General features: G+C 42.2%; 1 protein-coding gene across 4 annotated transcripts in view; it reads right to left on the reverse strand.

Moving 5' to 3' along the window:
* Positions 1-833: 833 nt before the first annotated feature.
* The window catches only part of CEP112 (centrosomal protein 112), a 155,433-nt gene continuing 141,435 nt past the window's right edge, over positions 834-14,831 (reverse strand). For 2 of the 4 annotated variants that reach the window (XM_051797642.1, XM_051797641.1), the window contains 2 exons: positions 4,585-4,686; positions 1,561-1,749 (listed from right to left, as the gene is read on the reverse strand). In XM_051797642.1, coding sequence (XP_051653602.1) covers positions 1,576-1,749; positions 4,585-4,686 — 276 coding nt within the window. In that variant the 3' untranslated portion in view covers positions 1,561-1,575. Of the gene's footprint in view, positions 1,276-1,560; positions 1,750-2,134; positions 2,196-4,584; positions 4,687-14,831 lie in introns of those variants that run through there. The other 2 variants (XM_051797643.1, XM_051797644.1) reach the window with 2 other exon arrangements.

Genomic DNA, 14,831 nt, shown 5'->3' on the forward strand with positions numbered 1-14,831 from the left:
CACCCTGGCACTGCCAGGAGGTGGGGTGGATGGAGCCAGCCTGCCAAAGCCTGTCCTCATTGATCTCAGTGCCAGGAGGAGATAAGAGCCCAGCTGGTGAGCTGGGCCTTGGCGGGACAGCCCCCTCCAGCCCGGGCACTGCAGGGAGCAGGACCCTCTGAATCCTGCCTGGACCATGGATTGGGAGTGCTGGTGACACCGGGGTGAGGGAGGAGACACAGGGTCTCACCACTGCTGCCAGAGACAGGAATTTCGGGCCCCACCTCAAGCACTCAGGCCAACACTGTGCCTGGATCCAAATGCTGGCAGCAGGATGGTGCCCAGGAAATAAAAACCTGTTCTTGTGCTGGGCATATCTGAATTTACACATTCCACATGGACTAATGCACACTCTGGCTCAGGGATGGCCAGGAGATAAGGATGCTGTTCCATGGCTGGGAGGCAGAGCCAGCTACCAGGACTGTCAGGGTCCTTCAGCTTTCCATATCTCATCAAAACCCCTCCCAGCAAACTCTCTGGAATCTACTCAGATTTCCTGGGATCATCATGGAGAGCTGGCACGTGCCCACACAGAGTCAAGGCCAACTCTTTTCCAACAACACCCATGTTATCTCTGAGGAAGGACTTTCCTGTGCCCAGTGCACACAACCCCAACAACAGACAGAACTGGCAGCAGGGCCTGCCTTGTCATCACGGTGTTTTCCTCCTTGTGCCAAGATTATCCCTTGAAACACAGCATATATTCCCAGTTAACAAAGCCATACAAAGCTCCCGTGGCTCCTGAGGTGAGTGAGTGAGATGCCCGAACAGGACAATAATGTCAAAACAAAATATAACAAAATAATAATATTTTAATCTTATGTAAACACGTGGACACAGAACAATGTCAAAATATGTTAAAATATCTTGGACGGTAATAATAGAAAATGGGATTTTCTTCATGTTTAGGAGTGAAAAGAATGGTATTGGGAAGTAATAACAAAAATATTAGTAGAGCAAAGTCTACTTGCTCAGTAAGTGAGCTCAGCATGGAGTCAAATTATATCAAAAGCATAAGTCTGTAATAAAATAATGATAAAAAAATAATGGAAGGAAGATACAACAAAAACCATGCTGGCACGAGCAATGAATATGTTTTCATGAACTTCATGAAAATTTCTGTGCTAACAAAAGAGCCAGTAATCTTTGCATTTTAATTTACAAGAGCCAAATCTTCAAACCTATTCAAAGCAGTCCATTTGGCAATCAAAGAGATTCCACCGTTTCAGCAGACACCTGAAAAGGAAGAGATTCTTGTTAGTTACATCTTATTATTATTTTTACTCTAAAAACACAACAGGCTGAAAGCAGGGTTGGGTCCAGTGGGCAGCGGGCCTGGAGCTTTATATTTATCTAACAAAGTTACCTATGCTGGACTTACTACCAAGAATCTATGACATTTTCAGTTTCCAGCTAGCTAATTCCTGTTAACAAATAGTTTAGGATTAATATTTTCAGACAACTTTCACGCTTCTAACATTTTCACAGTCGTTTAAACAGCTTACAAACGTTCACAGTATTTTTACAAGAAAACCCTCACGTGAGATATGAAATACCATCAAAGCCTATAAATATAATAAAAGATGGAGTGGCTTTCCTAGGAAGTTTCCTTGCACTCACCTCTCCACGTGAATCACTCACTCTAAAGGCACAGCAAGGCTTTTTATGGCTGCAGCACTTGCCATAATTTATATTGGAGGGTGTAAATGTCTGGAAAAAAAAAAAAAAACCTCGGGCTCGTGGAGATCCGGCCCTTTGAAGATGTGATCTGTAATATTATGCATTGCATCATTGTTTTCTATCTTAAAAGGAGGTGGCATCACCGCAGAGCTGCAGCTGTGCTCCGAGCCACTGCCTCATCCTGAACGTGGAGGCAAAGCCCAGACTTGCAATGCACCTGCAAGTTCTCTAATCTTGCTCTAATGGTCCTGACTAAGCACTGGGGGAAAAAAATGCTCTCAGATGCTTGTTTACTGAAAATAAGGATCTTTTCAAACGGCAACCACGTCGGAGTGTTTTAATTAAGCCGTAAAACTTCAAGAAGTGGGATCCACAGGTGTGAAATGCTACAAATGGATCAAAGATAATCCCGTACTTTTTTTGGCGGGTCAGGCGTTCGGGTCTTCCTGGAGGATTCTTTTCTGCAGAAAACTTACCTGTAAAACACATCCCACATGAAAATATGACACAAAACTCCAGATAATATATTTGCTCTCCTTTCATAAAATGTGTTTTTTCTGGTCTCTCCTGCCTAAATAAAATGCAGTAGCTGCACAGGAGAACTAATACTTGATAGAAGACTCTTCTCAGGGCTTCTCTGGTGCTGCTCCAGCTGCCCACTGTCTACTCCTTTAGGAACAGAGTCAAACCAGTTGTTAAACCCAGCTGGTGGTACCATATGGGTTATGCAAGGGCTTGGGAGCTCCAGTTCTCCTCTCAGCCCCCATGTGATTCCTGTTCTCTGATTCCTGCCTTTCTGCTCTTGTGATAAAGGCACTCACCTGTTCTCCAAGTGTGGGAAAATGAACGTTTATTAATGCACTGCATCCACTGCTGGACATCTCCCCAGGAGCAGACAACCAGGCAGCCTCCTTTATATTTAGCAACATTTGCAGAAAACTTCACCCAAGCCTCGAGTATTTTCTTTTTTCCCCCCCCTGTTTATTTTTATCCCTCGCTCGGTGCTCTTTACCCAGCCCATCCTCTTCATCCTCCTCCAACAATAAATAATCCTGACAGGTGCAGAGATTCCACTGCCCTTCTTGTCTTGATGTTTTTTCAAAGAGGAATTCCAGCAATTTTCAAAGAGCAGGACACCTGTGCTTCAGAGAGGGCCCAGCTCCCCGAGTGGTCTGCGACGACAGCATGCTGCTGGAAACGCAGCCAGCAGCCAGGAATTTCTGGGAGAGCACCCAGGTTTTTAATGTGTGTGGAGTTACTTTCACCTCCTTTGAAACGCTGTTGCTGCTCTCACAGAAGCCCTGCAGGTGGATATCGGATTCTACCTTTTTTTAACTCATTAAAAGGTGTGGTGTTCTTGGGTTAGCTCAGAGTAATGCTTCCTACCAGGTAGTGCTAATAGTCCCTTTTAAGGAGTCTTTAAAAATAGCTTTTTACTATCAACTGGAAATAGATTTGGTCCACTAGACCCTTAACTCTTTATTTCCCACAACTTATTTAAATGAGAGAGAGCATCACTTCCAGCAGGGATCCCTTGAGGTGGAAGCAAGAGTGTTTACAACCAAAGTGCTGAAGTTGTGTCACCACTTGCACAGGGAAATGTGAGTTTCCACTATGAAAATTTCCTACTTCCATTGAAGGTGGCCTTTGTCAGGGCAAGTGTCTCATGCAGAGCAAAAATTGCTAAGGAATAACCCTTATGCGTTGCAAAGAGGAAAAAAAAAAAAGGAGGGGAAAACCCCAAATACTTTAAATTACCAAAAATCTCCACAGGGAGACATTGCATAGGAAAGGGAAATGGAGAGTTTATAGATCAATAATTTCTTGAATGGTCCTGAAAATTGATATAAGGAGTGTGCTGGTGCTGAGCCCAAACTTGTCCAGTGTGTCCTCAGGGCTCCTGCTCTTCCCACAGCTCCTGGCAGCTCTGAGTCACCAGCCCTGCTCTGTCCCTCAGTTCTTCCCTTCAACCAGGAAAGATCCCAGCTCCTGGTCCTTCCCAACACACTGAAATGCACAGTCCTGCACCAGCCATATGTGAGCACTTACAGTGTTTTCCTTGGATTCCCATTATCCCCCAGCTATGACCACCCTTCTTTATTGCTCTTTATCCTTCCTCATGTGAGGTCAGGCAATGATGACATTTTGTTTTCTTCCAGCTCCCAATGCACTGAGCAGAAAAGCACAAAATAACTTCTGTGGGAACCATGTGCAAGAAACACACCCAATTAATCAGCTGTTCCCTATTTCCAGTGACATTTGGATATTCCTATTAGCCAGTTTAATGGTCTATTGCATATAAATCACATTGATTCTGCATTACTCTAGAAGAGCTTGTGGTTTGCAATATTAAAGAGAAAACATTACAGATGTCTATTAGGGCCTCTTTGGAGAGGAAAATGCAGAAATACCACAACGAACATTTGGACTAATATCTTATAAGAAATATCATTTGTATTATTATATAGGCTGCAAAGAAAATAAAATTATTTCTAATCCTCTTCTGCACCCTTTATAGGCAACAGTTAAGTGATTCCTGCAGGAGAAACAGGGTAAGGAGGATGAAAGTTAACTGTGTGCTATATTTGAAAGGTTGAGATATAAATCCATAATACTGAACATCACACAATGTTTCCTGTAAAAAATCTGGGATAAGATACAATCTGGTAGCTCTCAAGGTGAGGAAACTGGAGGAGAAAAGCCTTGTGAAAAATGACTGAGTGAGAACCATGTGAGTGCTGCCATATTTTGGTTTTGAGACTCATTCAGTATTTTTGGCCAAATTTTAGATGGTCATAATGTCCTGTCTAGAACAGATGGTTTTTATCCACTCCAAAAAGTTGAAGGACAATAATAAGAATTTACCTGAGATTTTAAAGATAAAATGGTGTCTTCAAGTTCCTTTTTTGAGGCTGCTGGCATCAGCCCTTTAAGGATTTTTTCATATTCTTCTCGTACATTGATCAACTGTAAGAGAACAAAAATAAATTTATATATAAATGGTTACTCTTAGATGCTGGAAAGTAACCTTTTTTTTCTCTTCTTTTGCCCAAATTGGAGTCCAAGTAAACACAGAATTGGGCTATCAAGGGAGAGGAAGGAGAGAGAAGAAAGAACAGCAAAGACTCCTAAGGAGAAGAAGAGGTAAAAGAGACAAAGAAAGGAAAAAGAAAACATAAGAATAAAAATATATGGAGAGGAAAAAAATAATGGAAAAAAACCCAGGAAGGCATTACTTGGGACGTGGCCTGAAGAAGCAATAATCATTCTTAAATCCATCTTAATTAAGCATTTATAGAGATATACACTTTGCAAATTGATAGAAGTTTTCTTTTTGTCTTAGGTATCCGAACCAGGTCACTGGAGAGACATTTGTCCCTTGCCCCCTTAGGCAAGGTGAATTCCTGTTTCCCAGGAACTTCTTTTACAAAATTTCTCAACTTCCAGGTGCCTTAAAGGATTTGGTTTGGTGTTTGTTTGTTTTAAATTCATCATGCAACTACTTTTCACTGCACTTTGCGTCTTCCTCAACTTCATGGAGGCTACAGGACTTTCAACAAACAGGTTTGAGCATCCTGGACCTGTTATGAGGCCAGATGTTCACCCCAAAACGAGGAGGACATTTTAGTCCTTAACCTTATTCCACAGATGTTGAGGAAACAGTGTCACGTGAAGATGGATCAGCTGGAAGCGTTGTGCTTTGTGTCCCTCCAGTAGGGTTGGATTTTGCTGAGTCTTGAGCCAGGATAAGTCCAGAGAGTCTGGTTCAGGTCAGTCCCTCACCCAGGACAGGCTCACACTCCTTGTTAGTCCTTGGCTGAATCAGGGCCTCACATCTGTACTTAACTTCCAATAGGATTAACTGCTTAATTCAAATTAAGCAAGGACTTAGGTGTTTTTCTGGATTAGCAGCTGAATATGTAAATAAAGGATCAAAGGGACTCAATAGCAGATTAACTCATAAAATACCTTTAAACTTTCGAATTGAATCCTTTTTTTTCCCCCCAATAGTTTACACTCCAACACCATTTGGGGCTAATTTTTAGTTCCCAAATCGCTGAAATCTTACCACTGCAACCACAAACCAAAAAACCTCAGCCTTAAAACCTGGAGAAGGCAGGAGTTCCAAGGCCCAGCTCCAGCCTGGAAGGAGCAACACAAGCTCCCAACACGTGAGAACAACCCGGCTCGGAGCTCACCCCCAGCCACCCTCTCACGGGAAAAGCAGCTCCTGCCAAAATCTGCGTTAACAATTATCAATACAAAAGGGATAAAACAATCCCGATGAAACGTTAGGAAAATTCTCTCCGCCCTGAGTCATCCCCCCCGACACGGCAGAGAAATCGCCAAATCTTTATGCAAATGGGCAATTAGAGGCTTTCCTTGGGAACTGCGAGGAAGTGATGCCACTATGCAAATCTAAAGGAAAAAAAAAATAAAAAGAGGTGAGACAGGGAACCTTGTTTGAACTCTGCCTGTCTATAAGCCAGCAATCGAAATTTATGTTTTTGAAAGCTACGCCAATAAATTTATGCTACTATTTCTATCAAGGCTTCCAAAGTAATGCCTAGGTGCTTTGCCAGGATAAATATTTTCTGAGCCAACAGCTCGTTTGGGTGGGGACCTTGATAGAGCAGAAACATATATTTCAGTTGATTCAACATGTTCCATTTATTCTTGGTGAGATGAGACCAGAAACAGGCGGCCAGAGCAGCAAAATGCTTTTATTTCCTAAATTTGGAACAATAAAGATCTATTTCATGGGTAAGAGGACCTACATGATCACCTGGCCAATATGTAGATGGCAACAAAAATTTTAATACAGCTGTGTGAGGGAAATAAGAACGTTCTAATTGTGCGACAGTTTTCTTGAAACCAGGTCACTGCTTTTAATAGTTTAACCTGTAATTGTCCTTTAAATACCTGCTTTCACAATGCTGGTAATGTTTGCTATTAACTCTGTAAAGCAGCAAGGGATCATTCCCTTTTGACAGAGGTGTTTCTTGGAAAGCCAGGAAGAAATATGTGCTATGCTTTAAAAAATAGAGATATATTATGGGGTCAGCTGAAAGTGGAGAAAGAAAATGAGAAACAAGCCCTGGTAGCTGCAGCACGGCTTGGGCTCACTCCTTACTCTGTTATAGAGAGAAGACACATTTTTTTTTTTGCAGTGAAACCTGCCCTTTTGGATGCAACTCCAATTTGTTGTAGAAGACAAAATATGGCACTTTCAGCTGTGCTCACTAGTAATTGCATCACAATATGATGAAAATAAGTTCCCAGCTGTTTCCTGCCACGTTCTGGTGAACAACCTGCTGGTATTTTTGGCTGAAGTCACTATCAAGGTTTATTGACCCAAGAGATTAAAATAGTGCATGGCAAAAGTCTAAATCACTTCTTATAACTCCAAGTGAGCTGATGGATGCTCATTTTAATGATGGAAGGTTTTTATTTTTTAGCACTTATTTTTGACCAATGAAAGCTATGTCTGCAGGGATATGTGGGGTTTTTTGTGCCTTAAAGGGCTTTTTTGTTCTTTTATAGCCTCAAGCTGCCTCCCTAGGATCCACAAATACTGTGTGTCTCCTCTTGCACCCTTGAGGGATGTTTAAAATTGCAATTCTTCAGCCCTCAGGAGGGCTTTAGTCTGCTGGATGAGGATGGCTCTATTTCATTCACCGTTGTGCTCGTTTTTCTTCAGTCCTGAGAAAGCTTTTTTTTTTTTTTTTTTTTGAAAATTCATTTCGGTGAGTTGATTTAATCCATGAACCCCCAGGAAGGTTTTATAGCTTTTAATATTAAGCTGCCACACTGGCCTTTGTTTATTCAGGTTGGTGGCTAACATATGAGGTTTTAGAGTTCTGCCATCAATCATCTTTGGTGTCAGCAGGGACAAGGGAAAGCTGAAGCTGCCACACGTAGCTCATGTGTGCTCAGTCACACGATAAATTAGGAAAAAAAGAAGAGACAAATATTCACACCATTATACAAAGTGATGCCAAAAGCAGGGCAGTTGAAATTTCACAGACTCCCAGTTCATGAAGTTGGGCATTGACCAATCTCAAAGACATAAAAGTGGGGTTTGATGCCCAGAAGGGAAATATCCAAACCTGAGCTTTCCAAACCAAGCAGTCAGGCCTGGCCCAATGCTGATCAAGAGAATCACAGAATTTTTTAGGCTGGAAAAAGCCTTTAGTCCAACCACTAACCCAACACTGCCAAGGGCACCACTAAACCATGTCCCTCAGCACCACATCTACAAACATCTTAAATCCCTCCATGGATGGTGGCAGCCACTCCCTCGGGCACTCGTGCAAGATGAGTTTCAATTTTACCACTTCAGGAACTCTTCAGGTGGCACAGTTTGGTTTTGCAGCCACTCATCATCTCTAAAAGCCTCAGAGGGATGTTTGTGGGGCTGGGTTGGAAGCAGTGGGAGCACCGAGGAGGAACAAACCCCACTGACACTTTGCTGGGTTCCAGTCACTCCCCTTCCTTTTGGAAAGAAACGACTCAAGCACAACCAGGAGAAACACAGCATCTTCAAGATGACCAGATGCATTTTAGCCCACGTGCTGAAAACAGCCTGCAAAGCAGAGGGTATTCCGGGTCTCTTCCACGCTCTCCACCAGATCCTACTGAGGTTCCCAACAGCCAGATCTTCCCTCCTTACACCCAAGAGGTCTGTGATGCTGAGTTCACCCAGAACACACTGGCCCTGCTGCAAAATATCTGTCTCATTAAAAAAAAAAAAATAATCAAAAAATTCAAAAGCCCCAAATAATGGAATCTTCTCCAGATTTCCCAGCTGTAAATGACTTTATCTGAACCAGAGGAGCATAAGGAAACTGCAAAAGAAACTTTGAAGCAAACAGTGCCAAAGCAAATGAAGGCACCACAGAAGAGTTGTTCAAGTTCCTTTAAAAAAAAATAAATCTTGTCTTGAAGGGCATGAACACATTGTGTTTATGTCAGATAAGAATCAAAAGGCAGTTCAATTAACTAGGGTGCTGTGGGTTTTTCAGTTATCTTGATTTCTGCCTGTTTGTAATATTTATGAAGGATAATAATTCCACATGTGCCAGGAAATACTAGGATAGTGACCAAAAGGCATAATTAGGATCATTTAATTGTTATCAAATTTTCTCCACGTTTCAGGGTGAGTAAGATGAGAAAAGTAATTTCCTGTCTCTCTCAAGTCCCTTCCTGCATTATTTAAACAATTGCATGTTATAATGCTGTTTAAAAGAGAAAACTCCTTAAAAAGGTTATGCATCTGTTCTGCAACACACATGAATGAAGACATGAAATATCTGCTGTAATAAATCTGAAAACAGGTTAGGGTACCAAAAAGGTAAAAATAACTCCTTCAGTCTTAGGCAAATCATTTAATCTCAGAATAAAGTCTCCTCCTTCTAAATGAAGGTAATGATAATAATGATATTGCACAGATCAGCTTCATTCAGGTGCTGTGAACACTGCTGAAGGAGTTTTCTGAAAGCACTTTGAAAAGGGCACATGAAGGACACATCACTACAAATTCCATCCCAACTAAAAAAAAAAAAACAACACCCTAATCAAGAACAGCACCAAAACAAACAAACAGAAAACCTGAAAATGCAAAGAATGATTAATCACTGCTCGTTTGTATCCTCCCTAATTGCAGGGACTCCTCCTTTGCTTCTCAGCACTCCTGAAGTCTAAGTGAGCACAGCTCCACTTCCACAAAACCTCTGGGGGTCCAGATGTGCCCCTTCCTCCCTCAGCCAGCCTGGGACACTCTGGGCAGTGTCTATAACCCAGGAACCAAACCAACCAAAACTGGCAATTTCCTTAAATTTCAGAGCTCTCCGGTTTCTGCTGCAAGAGAAAATTTAACCAGAGCTTGAAATCTGCTGAAAACAATTTTTCCTAACGAGGGATCCAATGATGTATCAATTGTTTCAGTGAAGATCAAGGCCTGAATATTTGTCTTTTCAGAAAATAATCCAGCACGAATATCTGCTGCTTTTCAGGCCACATCCTCTCTCCTTTCAGGCAGTGGGAACTTCGGCTCTTGCTGTGCCACGGACACTGAATTATGGCTCCTCCAGATTTAGAGGAATAGAATGCAATTTGATACAAATGTTCTCAAGTTCTTAAGCAAAGTAATGAACGCCATAAATCCCATGAATTTGGCTCAGCTGAAAACAGTAACCGAGCGAGATCAGCTGAGCAAAGTCATTTTGTCAAGTGAACACCATGTTGTTCTCCACTGAGGAAATACTGCTGGAGCACCTCCCCTGTCCTGACAGTTTCAATAAAACATAAATTGGTGGCATAGACATCCTCTTTGTTTGTCTGTCTTGAGCTAGTAAAGCATCTGAGAGTCCAAAACATTTTTGCCTTGTTGTTTTACTAACCCAGGGGACCTCCAGCCCTGCCGAGCTCCAAGCTCCAAGTCCTTTTTTTTTTCTTTCCCCCCAACCTGCATCCAAGTGGCCTCATTACTTCAGTGGCTTGTATTTCGATATCTTTCTTTTCTTAACCAAGATCTCCCACCTGGAAAATCCTCTGTTTGTAGTTAAGCAATCTGAGTCCATATAATTCATAGCTGCAAAGGAAGGGAAGGCAGGCAAAGCTTTTGGAAAAAAACCCCCACCAGTGGGCTGCATATGGCAAGAACAGGATTCTTGGGATTAGGCGAGTTGGAGAGGAATAAAAGCTTTCACTGTCAACACCATGGAACAACCAGGAATGTTGTGGCTAGAAAATTCACGCTGTTCTCTCAACCTCCCCCTCTCCAGGGCTCTGCTATTGTTCCAGCTGGGATTTGGAGGATCCTGGACTTATTTTCTTCTCCTTCCAGATGATTCATTGCCGATGCCATCTTTGTTCCCTGAGCATTATTTCCCTCAGCTCTTGTCAATGCTCTTCATTTATAGGCCCAAGAGGTTGGTGTTGCAGCAGGAGGGTTGTCCCCTCCATGGGGTGATGGTGACGGGGGGACACACACCACTGACACCCCCTGACTGGGAGTAACCAAAACCCAAACCAGCCCAGCTGCTCCCCAGTGCTGCTGGGCCAAAGCTGAAAACACAGAATCACAGAATATTCCGAGTTGGAAGGGCCCCACAGGGATCATCCTGTCCAACACACGGGGTTGATTTCTGGCTCAGCCGATTCCTAACGCACTATCAGGGTAGTTCAGTCTGAAATAAAGCAACTCTGACACCAGTGCTGGAACACATTTATGCATTTCAGTTTTACATTCCAGCACGTGTTACCTTCCACAGAATCCCTCCCATCCAGGGTGGGAAGGTTCCAGTGTCTGGTACAGGAGGTGCTGAGCGCTCACCAACACCAGCGAGAGCTCCCGAAGCTCAGCAGCAGCAGGATCAGGCTTGAGATCTTCACACTGACTGTGTGAACAAGAAAATCTTTGCAGATAATCATCAGAAGCTCCTTTTACGATCACCATGTCCAAGAACCAAAAATCCAGTCAGTGTCTCAACGGGAAAACCAGCTGCCAGGTTTGCAGAGGGTTGGGAAGAACCTGCCCAGCTTTGGGCAGGGCAGGAGACGCCAGGGCTGCGCTGCCTGGACGGACTTCTGAGGGATGGCATTGGGGGTGATCAAACTGACAACAAAGTACTACTTCAGAATTTAAATGAAGGTAAAGATCAGCATAAAGTTGGTCTTTTCCAGTCTTCTTCTGCTCCATCCAAGCCCCTCATCACTTAGAAAAAGAGTGGGACAGTTTACTAATTGAACAGGCACCGCTGGGAGCCCACTCTGGAGATAAGGTGTCTCTGCTCTGCTCTTCTGTCATCTGCTGGCTCCTCCATCCATTCCCATTTCTCCTTTTTTTTTGGATTCCCTGCTTTAAGTACCAGCCTCTCTGTCCCTTGTAGTCCTGCTTTAACTGCTTCTGAAAGAACAAACTCCCCTTAATTGATAATATGCAAGCAAACCACAGACGCTCTCAAATGAGGTGCTGCTCTCTTAAAAGAAAGATCTTTTTCTCATTCACTATTATTTAAGACGAAGAGCAAGAAAACTGACATTTTAAAACGCTCTCTAATTCCTCCACACTGGCATATGTTTCTATTCTCTTTTGGTAACAATTCTCTTTTTCCTTTTAACTCGTCGTTCTGTACTTTCTGTTTGCTGCCTTTCTCCAGCTGGCCACCTCATTCCAATAATTCATTCTCTTCTCTAAAGTAGGTGTATATTTGTGTATTTTCCAGTTGTGCCTGATTACCAAAGCTAACATTTGATCACTGACTTCCACACGTACATCATCATCATCGACGCTTTTCCCTTTGACAGCTGCACAGTTGGTGAGAGCCTTCTCTCCCGCAGTTCCTGCCATATGGAGCTCCTGGGAACTTTCAACTCCATTGATTTCCAGCTCCTTTCAAATCCCACCTGCAAAGCTGTTTTTCTGTGCTCAAATCTCAGCTTCTATCTCCTTCTGCTAATCTGAAACTTCTCACTGTACAGAAACATTTCCTATGTTCATTTTAATTCTCTTTCCTTTCATAGGCAGCCATTAAAGAAATATAAAATGTGCCAAATGCAAAATTATGATTTATTCTAACAATCCCAGTCTTAATTAAAAAACTGGGGGCCACCTTTGCATCAAAGTAATTAATGAATTTATCAGGGGAATTGTGTATATGGTGAACACAAACCAATGTAAAAAGTGGTAGAATTGGGCTCCAAATAATGCCTGTGGTCATTTTATTGTACCTAAATCCATGTCCTACCCCTGGAAGTGTTCAAGGCCAAGTAAAATATGCTTGGAGAAATCCGGTCTAGTGGAAGGTGTCCCTGCCCATGGCAAGGGACTGGAACTGGGTGTTCTTTTAGATCCCTTCCAAACCATTCTATGAAGTCAACATTGCCATACACCTATAGAGGCACCTATATCCATGAAAGGTCTCTTACAGAGATACAACCAGGATCAGCCTGATTCTTCCCCATCAGCCTCCATTGGGAAGGAGTGAAACAAAGGCTGCCTCCATCCTCCTCACCTGCAGCTGGACACAAAGCCAACTGGGACTTTTAAATACATAACCTAGAGCTTATTTGCCTGATTTTGGGTGACTGAGAAAGACAACACTTTGAGAAAGTCTGGAAATTCAAGGCAGGGGCCCCAGATTGTCACCTGATGGCATGTAAAACATTTTGATACCTTTAAAAATCATAGAATTACAGGATGTTTTGGGTTGGAAGTGACCTTAAAGATCATCTCATTCCAATCCTTCTGCCACAGGCAGGGACACCTTCCACTAGGTAATGTCTCTGAAAAGAAATATGGAGCAAAAGCCCTAAACTAATGGGATAATAGTACTCAAGTGTTCCAGCCATCAGATTAAGAACTACTTCGGACTCACACCGTGCACATCAGTGTATGTTGCTCATTTGTGTCTCACTGATTCCTTGCTCACAGCTCCCCAAATCCTCTGGCAAGCAGCTCTGTTCCCAGCAAGGAGAAGGTGTGGCAAACCTTAGAAGTTCTCTGTGCTACACAGCAACTAAAATTTCAGAAGGATGCATCACAGCATTCGTCTGAGAACAAATATATTTAGTTGGCATGGAAACAGTAAGTTGGGCTGAGTGTGGTAAATATCCAGCAGTCATGAAAAATCAAGCAAGTCAGGATAATAAACATTAAAAATGAACACTGGCTGAATGCTTTTGAATCATGGCTCTTTTACAATTATCACTCCTGTTTTCATTTGAACATGAGTGAAATCCACTTAAACTAAGCTGTTCCATTTTATGCCAAATACTTCTACAACATCCTCATTCAGATAACTCCTTTCTCCCTTTTTTATAATCTATTTGAGGAAAAAGAAATTAAAGGGCTGGAAATCCCCATTGCTATTCTCCTTCGTTTCCTCAGCAATATTAATGAATTGAACATAATTGATTTTCTGTCTGAGAGAATCTCTCTCCTTTAAGACTATTTTGAGTTGACTGCTTGAAGGAGTATGGTTTGAGTATCTATAATGTTGCTACTTCAGTTTTTTGCAAACTTTTCCCCCTCTATTATCCCCAAACTTACATCATACCCAATCCACCCCGACAGCTAAAACATTAGAACAAGGAATGAAAGAATAGGGTTTTTTTTCTGAGAAAATTCTTGCTTGTATTTCTCAAAAGAGAAATTCTTGCAGCTTTTCAGTAAACTGAGTTGGGGTTATTATCCTTCCAAAAAAGGGAATTTGAAGTTAAATTAGGTATGTTAAAGAAATCTAGGGAGTAAAGCAAAAAGATCACCACCATGAATTTTCATACAGGCCCCAATTCAGCAAAATTTGTTGCACATGCCTAAATTCCTGAATTCATTAAGGACATGCTTAAGCTCTCAGTGATGTGTGTCATTTTTAATTACACACTCACAGTATGTAAAGTCTCCTGTATGAACAACTGAGATTTTTTTCACTGTGACTGACAAATGCACAAAGCCATTTGACTTAAGAGAAACATTTTTAGCAGGATGAAAGATATTTCTGTCGGAATTAGATCCAGACATGTATCAGGGACAACTAAGGGATACGCTCACCCCAAGAGGACATGATAAGGAACACAACCTAAATGGGATCACTTGACAGAAAGCTGATATCCAGAGCTATGTAGAACTGAGAAGAAACTTCCAGGCTGCTTTTAAAGGAAATAGTTTGGACACACCCAAATTTCCTAGAAACCTTCCCAGACTGCTTTAACTGTCTTGGGACTATAAATTAAAAAAAAAAAAAAGTGAGTTATACTTCATTTGCTGCCAGTTTGCCACTTTCCACAAATACAATTATATGTCTCAAAAAGGTGAACATCTAAATTTTGAAGGAAACATCCAACAGTTTGACATGGGGAAAGATGATGCAGCTCTGAGACTCCAATCCTAAAGTGCAGCGTTACTGAACACATGGATCATTGCCCTGGAACACCAGGACAGAGACAGGACAACCTTTATGGAAAAGATAAAATTATTCAGGCTACTCAAAGTGGGAGAAATCCCCAATACTTTTGACAAATGTGATTGGAACTCATTGTCCAGAGAACCACTGGTGAGACAACACGGATACAACAGGATTGCACCTACTCACACTGAAAGGGGACAG

Source organism: Manacus candei, unplaced genomic scaffold, assembly GCF_025592945.1.
Source record: "Manacus candei isolate 608988 ecotype Guabito, Panama unplaced genomic scaffold, ASM2559294v1 h1tg000047l, whole genome shotgun sequence".
In the NCBI taxonomy this organism is placed as follows: domain Eukaryota; kingdom Metazoa; phylum Chordata; class Aves; order Passeriformes; family Pipridae; genus Manacus; species Manacus candei.